We start from the raw sequence: 14,208 nt of genomic DNA, 5'->3' as shown, positions 1-14,208 counted from the left end.
TTCCTGGTCCCATTTCCTCTAGGGTTGGAATATGTTGATTGTAGACCTTCGTGCAGTTTGTCAAACGACTTTTTAGAAGATTATTGATACATGAATCATTACTTATTGTAAATCTACTATATTATTGCTTTAACATATTTGCAATTAGTTATATTTTTTACAATAATATTTTATTCTATAATTTGTCTTTTCGCAATTTAGAATTGTATTAAAATTTATTTTATTAATTCTTCCATTATTTGTTACAGCTCTAATGTCTATTTTTTTATACTAATTTAGTAATCCACAGTTGGAAGGCTTACAATATAAATTATAATTTTGCCATTAGTCTTAATTTTTATTTCAGAAAATTCGAGAGCTTCATTTTAATTTAGGTATGGAATATCATTTTTGTCTATTCTTTATCTTGCCATATCTAATTCTTCATTTGACAAGATAAATGGATTTATTATATTGGCTTTTGTCCAATGTATTGCGTATGCGATATTTAAAACTTCTTTAATTATTTCCAACTTGTATTTTCACTGTGAGAATGAATCTATTTCTATATACTTGTATTTCTCATTTTGTATATTTTTAATAATATTATTTGTAATATTTGTTGTTTCAATAATTTTGTCTATTGTGAGTTTATTAATTAGCACCTGATTATTATTATTTTGCAAGATATTATTTATTTTACTTGAAATTATATCGTGGTCTTCATGGTCTGGACTTCCAGCAATCTATTTCAATGTGCTAATAAAAAATTTATTGATCTTTGTATTTTCTTTTCTACTTTTAAATTATTTAGTGTGTAATTTGTGTTTCTAAGTGAAATATTATATGAAGGGGTAGTTGGGATTTTTGCGGATTAGTTCGGTTTCAACAGTCACTTCTATATGGTCAAGTGTTTACGTGTATCTTCCTAATTTCAATAATCTTTCAATTTCTTTTGTCTAATAATAGTTAAATTTTTGTAAATAGTAAACGTTTATAATATTTCTTACATTAATCGAGTCCAGCTTCCCATTGGATGGTGTTCAACGTTTTCTGTTCGTCCTTTTCCCTTCTGGTACTGAGGTCGCTCGATGTTTGTAAATCCCTTGGTCCGTCTGTAGTCGTTTGTGTTCGTTTGTTCTTTTCTCAGAATGTTGCATTCTAACCAGAAAAAAAAATGTTTAACCTTCTCAGAATGTAAGACATCTATTTATCGTTTTTGATAATTTTTCTTTTTTTTTTATGAAGTTTTTCTTATAATTGTATTGAATTGGTCAAGTGTGGTAAGCTCAATAATGGAAATTGCGTTGGTCAATTGAGTTGATTGGCAGATTTTTTTTGTTCTTTTATCATGTAAAATATGGAAAATGTTTTCAAGGTATAATGAAGTATTTATAATCTTGCTATATAAGAAAGTAACATTTTCATCGAGAGTAGAAACGTATTAGATATAAAATTTAGCACATACATACATACATATATCATCACCATATACATATCTAAATGATATAAACACAATTGTGGACACAAATTTATAACAGCAACTTAAATTGAATAAGCACAGTCTGAAAAATATGAATTTTGGTTGAAGCTTTGAAATTATTATCGATAATAACTTAATCCGTCAAAAGAAAAGTTTCGGTTGAAGGTTGCCAAACGGTTATAATATTGCGTTTATATATTATATAATAAAAATAATAATTGAAAACGGGTAAATAAACTACTATATATATAACTTGCAACTATTTAATCAATTATTTTGTAAAAATACAAGAAAATCTATTATTCCTAGGAATATACTTTTTGAGTAAAATTATATTTTTGAAGCGTTTTGCTCTTTTTCAGTACTTTGTATTTAATCAACTGAGCACAAATACGATGTTCATAATATTTAAGATATTTTAACAACCATACATATCGGCTACGCCAGCTTAAAGTTAAAATCATTTAAACTGCTTTTTTGATAACTAGCGTCAGCTAGGAAACGAAGAGTTTGCCATAATGTTCCTTCATCTCATTAGTAAAAAAAAGTGCTTCCTTATTTAAATTAAAATTGTTTGATATATTTAAAAGTCAATTGTCAATAAAAACTTTGGCTTATTTGGTGTTAGGAAGTTCTAATGGACTTGAGTGATCACTAAGCCTTTGTGTGTACAGAAAATTAATTTGATTTCACCATTTTTGTTACCGTAATATAAATCAACACTAATTTCCATTTTAATAATTATTCACTTTAATAATCATTCCCCTCTTTGTGAGCAATAACTATATTGAATTGATTGGAATTTTCGTTTACAAATGTTCAGCTGTAAAATTATCTGTCAAATCCTAATTTTTTAGCTTGGCAACATTAAGGGAATTTCGACGAAAATAGTTATGTATCATAATATGTATACTATAATCCGTTTAGTTTCGTTTTTTAGGATAGAATATTTGCAATTTATTGTTTTTGTTTTTTGTGAATAGGCCGAACTTCGAGATCACGATCACACAGTTGAATGTATAGCTTGGGCACCGGATTTATCCACAACTGCTATAAATGAAGGTACTGGCGTTGATAATAGAAAAGGCCACCATCAAGGACCATTTTTGGCATCAGGATCTCGAGACAAAACTATAAAAGTATGTACTTACAAAACAATTTACACTATTTTTAATCCTTTCATTTTATTATTTTTATACTCTCGCAATCTGTTACTACAAAGTGTAATATCACCTAACGGTTGTTTGTATCACCTAAAACTAATCGAGTTAGATATAGTTTTAAATATACATAAATGATCAGGATGAAGAGACGAGTTGAAATCCGGGTGACTGTCTGTCTAACTTGAGTAAAAATTGAGATATCTTTATGTAACTTGGTATATACTTGGTATATATGGTATGTTTCTTGGTACCGTAAGACGGTTGATATTTCAGATGGTCGTAATTGAACTATAAATAAGCTCCACAATAAGATAACCGCGTTCAAAAATAGACAGTGGGAGTGGCACCGCCCACTATCAGGTGAAAACCCATATCTTGGGATCTACTTAACCGGTTTCAACCAAATTCGGTACATAATATTCCTCTTATATTTGTAAGTTATAGTGCGAAAATGGGCGAAATCGGATCGGATTACAACCACGCCTTTTTCCCATATAACACCATTTAAATTCCACCTGATTTTTTCATTTTCCTCCATGCAAATCAATCAACAATGTTTTTATCGGGGTAAAACTTTGCGTGAATAATGCGTTTAAGTGCCTATAGTTGACTTTCTACCGAAAATATCGGTCAATGTGTAAAATATATAATTTAAATTCATATAATAAAATAAATAAATGAAACTCTTGATAATAGTATATATCTTTGTGTCAAAAATGGGTTGAATCGAATCAATACTTCCTTTGATATAAAATTATGCCAATACCTGAAGTAATTTCGCTGGCTTTGATCCTTGCAAGTTGCGAGAGTATAAAATGTTCGGTTACACGCGAACTTAAAACTTCTTTACTTGTTTTTAATGTAAATGTAATATATGTCTATATTAAAACCAACATAACAAAAGAAATTACTATATATATCATATTCATGCGGGTACAATTATGCATGATGTTAATTGAAATGTTCTCGCGAAATTTATTGAAATATCTTGCAATCGCTCAAATGAGGGCAATAAAGTTTATCTAAGGGCATGACATTTATAATATGGTGTAAACCAGGGATAGGAGAAGGAACGAATAGAAAAATCCATTTTCCACAAAAAACAATCATTATTTGTTTGTAATATTATTATTATCATATCTACGTCAACCAAAAGAATGGAAATCAATATATTGGGCAAATGGAGGTTAATTTTTAACACAAAAGTACAAAATGTCTAAGAGAAACGTTCACATATAATTTTATTGAAATATAACATATGTATATTAATCAATATATTTTGTATAGAGAAAATCAGTAATTAAGTATTTGAACCAATATTTGACGCTGAGCCCTATTATGGTCAAGAAAAAATAGCCATTTAGTTTTATTAAAATAACTAAAGTAATATATTGACTGATATATACAACATAGAGTCAACCATTGGATTATTACATCCAATTTTTACAGATAACCCCCGCTTTATACAGATTATTCGGTACAAAGTCAAATAGAAATTTATAATATTGGGAATATGGGGCCTAGGGAAACTACTGAACCGAGTTTATTTTTTGAATTTTTTGAATTGCGTTTTCTCAAAGAAAGTACACTGGTCAGAAAAAGTCTGCGTACAAGGTACCAACAAAAATAAATTGTTGGAAAAAAACTGTATATACTTTTTATAAAAACCAACTTATGGAATATACAAACTTAGAGGTTTCTGTCGAAGGGATGTGAGCACATTTATCGCGCAGCACAACTTGAGCATATCTTTTTAGATAATTGTGCGTTGGCGAATTTTACGTACCAGTGAATCTCATAGGCGCTATTTAGGATTAAAATCTGGTGATTCTGGTGGTGTTTGAAGTTGCTATGCTATAGTAACTACAGCTTAACTATGTCTGCTGTATGCTTCGGATCGTTATCATGTCGAAAATAGCAGTCTCTTCGAAGACCAAATTCTACCGCTCTTGGCTTCAAATTTATTTTTATGATATTAAGGTTTGCATATTTAACCATGATTCTATAAATTCCATTTGGCCCACACAGTTACTAGCTATGCACCCCCATATCATTGCTTCTTCACCACCGTTCTGCACAGTATGCATTAAGATTTCCTTATCGAGTGCCGTGCCCGTTTTTTGCCATAAAATCTTGATTCCATAGACGCAAAACATGCTCTCATCGGAAAAGTAACTTTCTGCCAAAACTCCCGGGCTTATTTAAGTGCTCTTTCACGACAACAGTATGCACTTACCTAATGACTAGCGATATAAATGAGTTCTTGTGTGCAACTTGATCATAAAAACCGGTTTTTTAATTTGGGAATGGTGACAGTGCAGAGGGATTTCTTTTCAAAATTTGGTCGATTTGGGATGCAGTAAATCGAAGGTGTTGTTCGACATTTTGCAAAAGTTTACGAGTTTCATGCTGTGCTAGTATTTTTTGCCGCATTGGAAGCGCTGATTTTTATACTCGCAACTTGCTACGGAGTATAATAGTTTTATTCACCTAGCGGTTGTTTGTATCACCTAAAACTAATCGAGTTAGATATAGGGGTATATATGTATGTATAAATGATCAGGATGAAGAGACGAGTTGAAATCCGGGTGACTGTCTGTCCGTCCGTCCGTGCAAGCTGTAACTTGAGTAAAAATTGAGATATCTTCATGAAATTTGGTACACATGTTTCTTGGTACCGTAAGACGGTTGATATTGCAGATGGGCATAATCGGACCACTGCCACGCCCACAAAACGGCATTAATCAAAAACAAAAAAAAATCCCATAACTAAGCTCCGCAATAAGATACAAGACTGTTATTTGGTATATACGATCACAATAGGGAGGGGCATTTGCAGTAAATTTTTATTTAAAGTGGGCGTGGTGCCGCCCCTAATAGGTTTAATGTGCTAATCTCCTAAACCGCTAATGCTATAATAACAAAATTCACTGGAAGCAAATGTTTTTAGCACTTCTATTGACGGTGTGAAAATAGTTGAAATCGGGTGGGAACTCCGCCCACTCCCCATATAACGGTACTGTTAAAAACTACTAAAAGCGCGATAAATCAAGCACTAAACACGCCAGAGACATTAAATTTTATCTCTGGGATGGTATGAGATGACTTTATAGGAACCGCGTTCAAAATTAAACAGTGGGTGTGGCACAGCCCACTTTTAGGTGAAAACCCATATCTTGGGATCTACTTAACCGATTTCAACCAAATTCGGTGCATAACGTTCTTTTCATATTTCTATGTTATAGTGCGAAAATGGGCGAAATCGGACTACAACCACGCCTATTTCCCATATAACACCATTTTCAATTCCATCTGATTCTTTCACTTTTCACTATGCCTATCAAGCAACAATGATTATATCGGGGTAAAACTTTGCGTGAATAATACGTTTAAAGTATGCCACCTTGTGACCAAAAATTGTCTAAATTGAACCAAAACTGTTCAAGCCCCTAAGTACTAAATATCAGTCAATCCACAAAGAAATCTCAAACGAGTATACCATTTAACTATGTGAGAGTATGAAATGTTCGGTTACATCTGAACTTAGCCCTTCCTTACTTGTTTTTATTACTCTTTGTATGAGAGAATGTGTTCTTCCAACAATTCGACCGATTTCAGAGTGTTTTTTCCTTCTTCGAAAAGTTTAACCATTATTTCCCTTTCAGAGGAATTCTAAATTTAATAACAAGTTGAATAGAACAAAAATCTTTTAAAATTGCAACTTTTTCGAAAACAAGTAAAAGTATAACTTTCCGACATTTTTACATTTGGTTATTGCGTAAGGGAGTCCCTTTTTACTTACTTGTACGCAGACTTTTTCTGCGCTGCCAAATTACATTTTTTGTCAGACTGATTATGCCTTAAAATTTAGTATATCAAAGTCCTTTTTTTAACAAACGAAAATAAGATACTGGAGCCAAAGTTACCGCCCCCAAGTATGTGGCAACACTTTAAACTCGATTATTTCGAAATGATGTTTTTCAAAAAGTTTTTCCAAAGGACCATCAATCTAATTCTTTACAGGCTAGTTAAAAACTGCAATATTTCATACTTGAACGAAGGAATTTTCAAGTAAGTTTTTTTTGGGGGTGATAAAACTGAATTTAGAGACATTTAAAAATCGAACTTTTCAGTAAAATCATCACTATTTGTTTGAAAATGTTAATTTCGTAGATGATTCATCTCTTTCTTATAATGTTCTCCACAAAGCGTGTAAGAAAAAAATTGTATCAGCTCAACAGCTGTAGTGCCAACAAATATGCACATTTTTCACTTAGATTTTAAATGCATTAAATTATCTTCAGACTTATATAAATGAATCCATGATATTTGATTTATAAAAAAATTCCTGACTTCAAAAAACCGTTTTTTGAGAGAATATGTGTATATATCAAGTACAACAGAAAACACTATTGTCAGAAAAATATGTTCAGTCAATGGCGTGTTTAGTGCTTGCTCAATGGAAAATTGGCCGATATTTTCGATATCAAGACGGATATAGATACGGAGGCCATTAGTAAGGTATCTCCTAATCCCTTTTTACAAATTTTTTGTAGTAGAAATGTAAATCGGAAATAAAAACTTTTTGCTTTTGTTCTCACAAGAAAACAGCATTCATATTTTCGATATAAAGACTGATATAGGCACGAAGGGCATTAGTAAGGTGTCTCCTAATCCCTTTTTACAAATTTTTTGTAGTACAAATTGAAATCTGAAATGAAAACTTTTTGCTTTTGTTCTCACAATAAAACACCATTCTTGCAACATTTTGCTAGAGAGTATAATAGTTTTGTTCACCTAACGGTTGTTTTTACCACTTAAAACTAATAGAGATAGATATACGAGGTGTGTTCAAAGAAAGAATTTTGAATTTTTTTGAAAAGTACTTAATTATTCTTCTCGAAGCACTTCTGAATTGCGCTTTTCGGTATGGTCATCAGCTCTCGGTGTTCAAGGCATGATACCGGTTTGGTTTTCGGCTAAAAAAGCGATACTAATGCGACATTGCTTTTGCTCGAAATTTAGCAATTTCGGAACAAAATTCGCTGCCACACGTTTCATGCCCAGAACATTCGAGGAAATGGAAAAGTGGCATGAACAATTTTTTTCACTGTTTCGATGTTTTCTTCGCTTGTTGCCGTGGTCGCACCTCCAGGAGGCTCATTAGGGTAGAGCGAAAAACATTTTTTTTTGCTTTGCCTGGTTGTAAAATTTGTAGATTATAAAAAAAGAAAATTTTTGGAAAACAAAATAAAAACTTTAACATCTAGAGGCGGCCCACTCACTTTTGAAGTAAATTTCGAGTTAAAATTTGTATTTCAATCACATGATAAACATATGTGACCGATTATAACAAAAACAAAATATCGATAATCGAATGTACACAGCCCGCGAAAAATCAAAATTCACCTTTTCCTTTGAACATACCTCGTACATATACTACAAAAGGTGAAGACGGCGAAACGAGTTGAAATCCGGGTGACTGTCTGTACGTCTGTCTGTCTGTGCAAGCGATAATTTCATTAAAAGATAAGATATTTTGATGAAACTTGGTAGATATGTTCCTTGGCACTGCAGATGGGCGTAATCGGACCACTGCCATGCCGAGAAAACTCCATTAAACGAAAACCTATAAAGTGCCATAACTAAGCACTTAATTGACATACATAACTGTAATATAGTACAGGGCATCGCTGTAACGAGAGACCCCTGCTGGATAAAATTTTTTTAAAGTTGGTGTGACCCCGTTCCCTAAATTTTTACGTACATATATTACCCTTCCAACCCGCTAAAGCTACATTAACCAAAATTACTAAAAACAATTTGTTTTGCATCTCTTCATATACTGTGAAAATGGGTAAAATCAGATTCTAACCCCGGCCAACCCCTCTTATAACGGTTATGTTGAAAAATACTAAAAGTGTAATAACTCACTGTATAAATTCACCACAAGTCTTTAATTTCACAACAAAGATGGTAGGGAAGGGTTTTATAGGAGCCAATTTAAAAACTGGGCAATAGGCATGGCATTGCCCACATTTACATGTAATTTTATATTTCAGGAACTACTATACTAATTTCAACCAAATTTGGTGTGTGAGTCCTAGTCCCCGCTTTGTCGTAGAACCATAGGGAAATGGGTGTTAGATGAGTGGGGTTTGTTTGGCATGCAAAGAGGTTGTTACTGTCATGCGGAGACTCATTGCACGCAGGACATATATTTGGAATATTGGGGTATATTCTAGATAAGTAGGAGTTTAACCTGCTACAATATCCAGAATGAAGTTGCGCGAGGGTCACTCTTGTTTCGCGAGGCAACTCGAGTTCTACGTCTGCTATGGGTGGTGGTTTGACTCCTAGTACGCCATTCACTGAGAGGGAGTCGGTGAAGGTGTTGATGGCTTCTCTGTAAATGGCGGTCAGTGCTTGTCTAAAGTTAATGTCTAACGTCGTCGACGTAATCAAGGAAGGACCTCTTGATGTTCCTAGGACGCGGATCCGCTTCAAGCAGACGACTGCAGGGGTGGTTTCTACGAAAACATCCCAGCAGAAACTGCTTGGAGAGGAGTCCTTAACCGGAAGCATACGGGCCTCACTATGCAAGTGTTCAATTGAGGACATAAAAAGGCATCCAGTGATAGCCCAGAGTGCAGTGTTCTGACAGGTCTGTAGCTTCTTCGTCTGCGTAGCGCTACATCCAGGGAACCATATTGGGGCTGCATAGTTTAAGACCGGCCGGCCGATTGCCTTGTATGTCGCCAGCAACGTTTCTTTGTCTTTTCCCTAAGAGCTGCCGGCTAGCTATTTGAGGATCTTGTTGCGGCTCTGTACTTTGGCAGTTATCGCGGTTATGTGAGTGAAGGAGCGCAGTCTGTCGAATGTAACGCCTAAAATTTTAGAGTTGTTGATTGTCGGAATTTTAGTGCCATCGACTGAAATGTCTAGATCCAGTCTGTACTTCTTCGTCTAGTTTGTATAAATGGTCGCTGCGGATTTAGTGGAGGAGAGTGTCAGACTCCTTGCAGAGAAGAAGCGAGAAAGGTCGGAGAGATAGCCGTTTACTTTCGAGCACATGCCATTGATTCCATTGCCCGAGGTCAATATCGTACAGTCATCAGCGTACCGGGTCACGGAAATTCGGGAGTTTCGAGATGTAGAAATTAAACAGTAGTGGGGAGAGGACACCACCCTGTTGAGGTAGCTCACTCAAGCTTAGTCTGGCTGTTTAAGCATCACGTGCTTATTTTGTCAGGGCAAATGAATTTGGACGATTTGGCCTTTTTGATGGCACTCTGAACCTCCCCATCGGTAAAAGTGGTGCGTAGTCTTTTGGCATTTTGCGCAGCCGTCGGGTAATCGTTTGGCCTTGTTAGCCGAAGGGTGCAGTGTATATTGCCGGCTTAACTAGCTCGCGCTCTTCTTCGGGTCCGAGGACACATGGTTATCGAACTGAATTTCAACTCGGTCGTCATGTTAACACGGATTAGACACGGCCTTGACAGTAGTCCAAAGCTTACTCACACCGATAGTTAGCTTTGTTAAAGTTAACAAAGGCGAGGTTGTGCATAGAAATAAAGTCGGGAGGTTTTTCGATCGAGATAATTATGGGCAGATGGTCTGATACAAGAGTTATGGTATTTATGTACTATTACGCTAGGTTATGGTATTTATCAGACCACCGCTAGCGATGGTAACATCTGGCGAGCTTTTGCAGGCGCCCATAATTCTGGTGGGTGCTTCGTTATTCATTTTGCAGAATGTCGAATCGTCAATCTGTTCCGTCAGCCCCATCCCCCGACGATCGTTTGGCAGGAAGGAGTGCCAAAGATCATGGTGCGCGTTAAAGTCGTCTAGTACCAAACGGTTTTCACCACGAAGTAGCGCACCTATGTTCGGGTGATAACCTGTTGGGAAACGTGTAACAGGGGGGATGTATGTATTAAATATTTAAATATTTCGAACTCCACATCGACTGACCGGACAGCTATACCGTGACATTCAAGGGTAGTGTCCCTGCGGTGGATGTCGACATCGATTAGACGATATTGCTCGGTGTTGTGCAGTATGAAGGCTAGGCCTCCACCATAATTATATAAAACGTTAAAACCTGCACAACTAAGAAGATCTGATCGGCTGTACAGCTTGGTTTATTGGACCGAAGCTATCGATACGCGTTCCTGGCTCATAAATGCAACTATCTCCTCGATCTTACTCTGCAGGCCGTTGCAGTTAACTTGTAGAAGTCGCGTTTGTCTCGGGTGTCCGGTGGTGATCCTAGGGGTGAGGGAGGCACGTGCAGGTGGTGATTGTTGCAACTGTAATATCCACTTGAGCGGTTTTCGCACTGTGGTGTTGTTTGGCGACGTCACTATATGGGATTGCGGGGGCAGATTCCTACAGCACGGGGCAACGTACGACGCACTCCATTCATGTGTGGATCTCCTTAGAACCGTGGAGGTCCTTTCTTGGCCACTCGACTAGAGTGGCGGGGCATTGCGCGTACATGTTGCAGGTTGCACAGCCGTTGAGGCAGGTATCGCAGTAGTGCGTTGGCCGCATGGGGCTACGCAACTCGTGGTTCACTCCGTATGTGTCTTAAGGCCTGAGCAGCTCTTAAAACGGCTCCATCCATGGCATGTGTTGCACCTAACCGAGGTGAAGTTTGGATGGAGCCTTTTAGCGCAAATGCAGCAGAAGTACTCCTCGGGACACGGGTTGGACTCGATGCCAGCACGGGTCAGGAGGATACGGAGCAACCCTGCTGCTTGGCGTTACTCTAATGACGACAACCTTGAACTAAAACTTACCGATCCAATCAGGGTTAGATCGCCGAAATAACTGCCCTTTGTCGGATAAATCCGGATCAATTCCGGTAACGTGGAACCGGCTGGAATTGAACTTTTGATTGAATTGACTTGTTTTCTTCTGCTTCGTCTAAGCCAAGCTTTGCCTAAAATGGTTCATAGTGGCATAAATTAATAGACACAACTAAATCACTCCCTTTTTATTTTTCAATAAAATATATTCATTTTAAATTAGTACAAACTATATATCTGAATATGCATTGGAACACTTAATGGAATTTACCCAAACTCTTCTGAAAAGAGTTGTGAAAAATCTTGAGGTATACCGGTATTTTCATGATATTGGCCGTTGCTTTTTACCCATTTTGACCGCCTTTCTGGCAATTTGTGGATACCATGCCAATAGAAATGTTCGTATTTTGAAGCAAACCAATCAGACATCCAGTTTTCGAATTCTGTGTTGGAATCGAAGTGCTGCTCAGCTAATGCATGTCCCATCGATGAAAACAAATGGTAATTGGAAGGTGCCAAGTCTGGTGAATACGGCGGGTGGGGTAGCAGCCACTAGCCAAGTACTTTAATTGTATCCTGAACCGATTAAGCTTTGTTTGCAGGTGCATTGTCGTGTAACAAAATTACTTTGCCTTGTCTTCCATTCTGGTCGTTTTTCGATCAATGCATGGTTCAAATTGATAATTAGTAATCTGTAGCGATTAGTATTAACAGTTCCACCAAGTTTTAGAAGCTCATCATATACCACACCCTTCTGGTCTCACCAAACAGAAAGCATCGCCTTCTTACCGAATCAATCTGTTTTTGCAGCCGATGTCCGATTTTTCATAGCTTTCGAACGGTTTGGAATTGTATGTTCTGCAACATTTAACATGGCTGCTATTTTCTTTTGGCTTTATCCAATATTAAATGCGACTATGCAGCACTTTTTTCATAGGGAAACAAAAACAAAAATTAATGCTTTTCGCAAATCATTACTTTCAGTACAAAATTTGACATTTTCAACACAATGAAAAAATATGATGTTGTTTGTTAAATGACAGTAAGGCTATTGAATATGTTTGACAGATGACATGCCAGCTGAACAGAAAAAATTAAGGCTCGTTTACAACAAATGTTCCTTATCAACACATTTGTATCTTAACGCTCACTTTATAGCGGTGTACCAGCTAATATTCTAAATTTCAATTACGGGTAGTAATACGGATTTGAAGACACAATACGACGAGTATGTATATAAAAAAATGATTTATTTCGACAAAATATTTCATCAACAGATCCTGATTTAAAACAACGTAAGAAACGTACTCACTGTAGGAATATGGCAAATAGTTTCTTCACAGAATAACTTTTTGATGAACAAACAACATTTAAAATAATCCAAACAAATTATTGCTTATCAGTTAGTAAACGAACAATTGGAAGATAACTACTACTAAGTGTCATTGCACTTTGCAGAATGGTTTAAATGTCCGCCAAAGCTTAAATTGATAGGATGGTCCAGATTATTTATTATTGGAATATAAGTAAGAAACGCCAAAAAATTATCCAAAGTATTATAGAAACTGTGAAGTACGGACATGTTAAAAAAGTACAATGATCTTAGTACCCCTACAACCAAGGTTGCTAGCAAGATAATGGCATAAGCGTTTTATAATTATATAGCCCATTCCCCTAATCTCAACGCCATTCAGAATTTTTATGATATCGTTAATACATATAATTAATAGGACTTCCATGGGATAGCCTATGTTTTATGTGTTATTTTTTGTTTAGCCAAGTCGCGCAATAGTTCATGTTCAACGATTGTGTAAATGTTGTCGAGTATATTCATCGTTGGAAGTGTTGTACGCGACTATTAAATAGGAAACATTTTCAACCAACTTTCCTATTTTATATTGAAGTCGAAAGTTCGAGTCAGAAACTAATATTGGTATTAATTCACACCGTTCAGCGTCATGAAAATTATATTTAAAGTGGAAAAAAATGTAAATAAATACGATTTTATAATAATATACAGTAAACAGGCTTTAAAAAGTCATTTCATAGCGTTAATCGTCCGTATTTTTGCAATCTATTTTTACACTAAGTATCAGCACAAAATCTGAACTTATCCTTCGCCTGTTATCTATGATAAAATAAAATAATTATTCCTTCAAGTACGTTTCCGTGAGTAAAGAAACATTTATTCAAGTATGTTTATCTTTAAGATCGAGCACCTGAAATTAATATTTATACGTAGGATTTGTGTCTGTAATATGAAGTCTGAAGTAAGTCCTCATTGCTATGATTCATGCTATCTGTTTAAACTCCTTGGGATCACTTGACTGAACTGGCAGAGTAGTGCTGGCTTTGGCAGCATGATAACATAACTTGTGGTCCATTTCCTATGATTCTTAAGGCCTGAGCAGGTCTTAAGAGGGCTCAATCCATTGCATCTGTTTCATCTAACTGAAGTAGACCCGGGTTTATCTCAATGGCTCAGGGTTAGATCATCGAAATAACAACTCTTGCCCAGAAAAACTCTGGGTCAATTTCGTTAACGTTGAACCGGGTGTTGCGGGATTTGACTACGATAAATTACGTGTTCATCGATCCCTTCGATTACAGGGACTACAGGGTCTGCTTGAGTATAGTCTAAAACTTTTACAGCAACCACAATGAAGAGAGAAATTTATCAATAAAATAAGAGACAAAACAAATTAATATTAATTTCAATTTTTATTTTATTTAAATTAAAAATACATACAGGACAAGTACATATATT

At 35.7% G+C, this 14,208-nt stretch overlaps 1 protein-coding gene across 4 annotated transcripts in view; it reads left to right on the top strand.

Annotated features, from left to right (window-relative positions):
- The window catches only part of Lis-1 (LisH and WD40 domain-containing Lis-1), a 111,287-nt gene that overhangs the window by 43,717 nt on the left and 53,362 nt on the right, over nt 1–14,208 (top strand). For 3 of the 4 annotated variants that reach the window (XM_070108884.1, XM_036358981.2, XM_036358983.2), the window contains one exon: nt 2,446–2,601. The exons of the other annotated variant lie outside the window; for it this stretch is intronic. In XM_070108884.1, coding sequence (XP_069964985.1) covers nt 2,446–2,601 — 156 coding nt within the window. The remainder of the gene's footprint in view (nt 1–2,445; nt 2,602–14,208) is intronic. 4 annotated transcript variants of the gene reach the window in all.

Source organism: Bactrocera oleae, chromosome 4 (genome assembly GCF_042242935.1).
Source record: "Bactrocera oleae isolate idBacOlea1 chromosome 4, idBacOlea1, whole genome shotgun sequence".
In the NCBI taxonomy this organism is placed as follows: Eukaryota; Metazoa; Arthropoda; class Insecta; order Diptera; family Tephritidae; genus Bactrocera; species Bactrocera oleae.
Note: the sequence above shows the minus strand (reverse complement) of the source record. Positions and strands in the feature narration are given on the sequence as shown.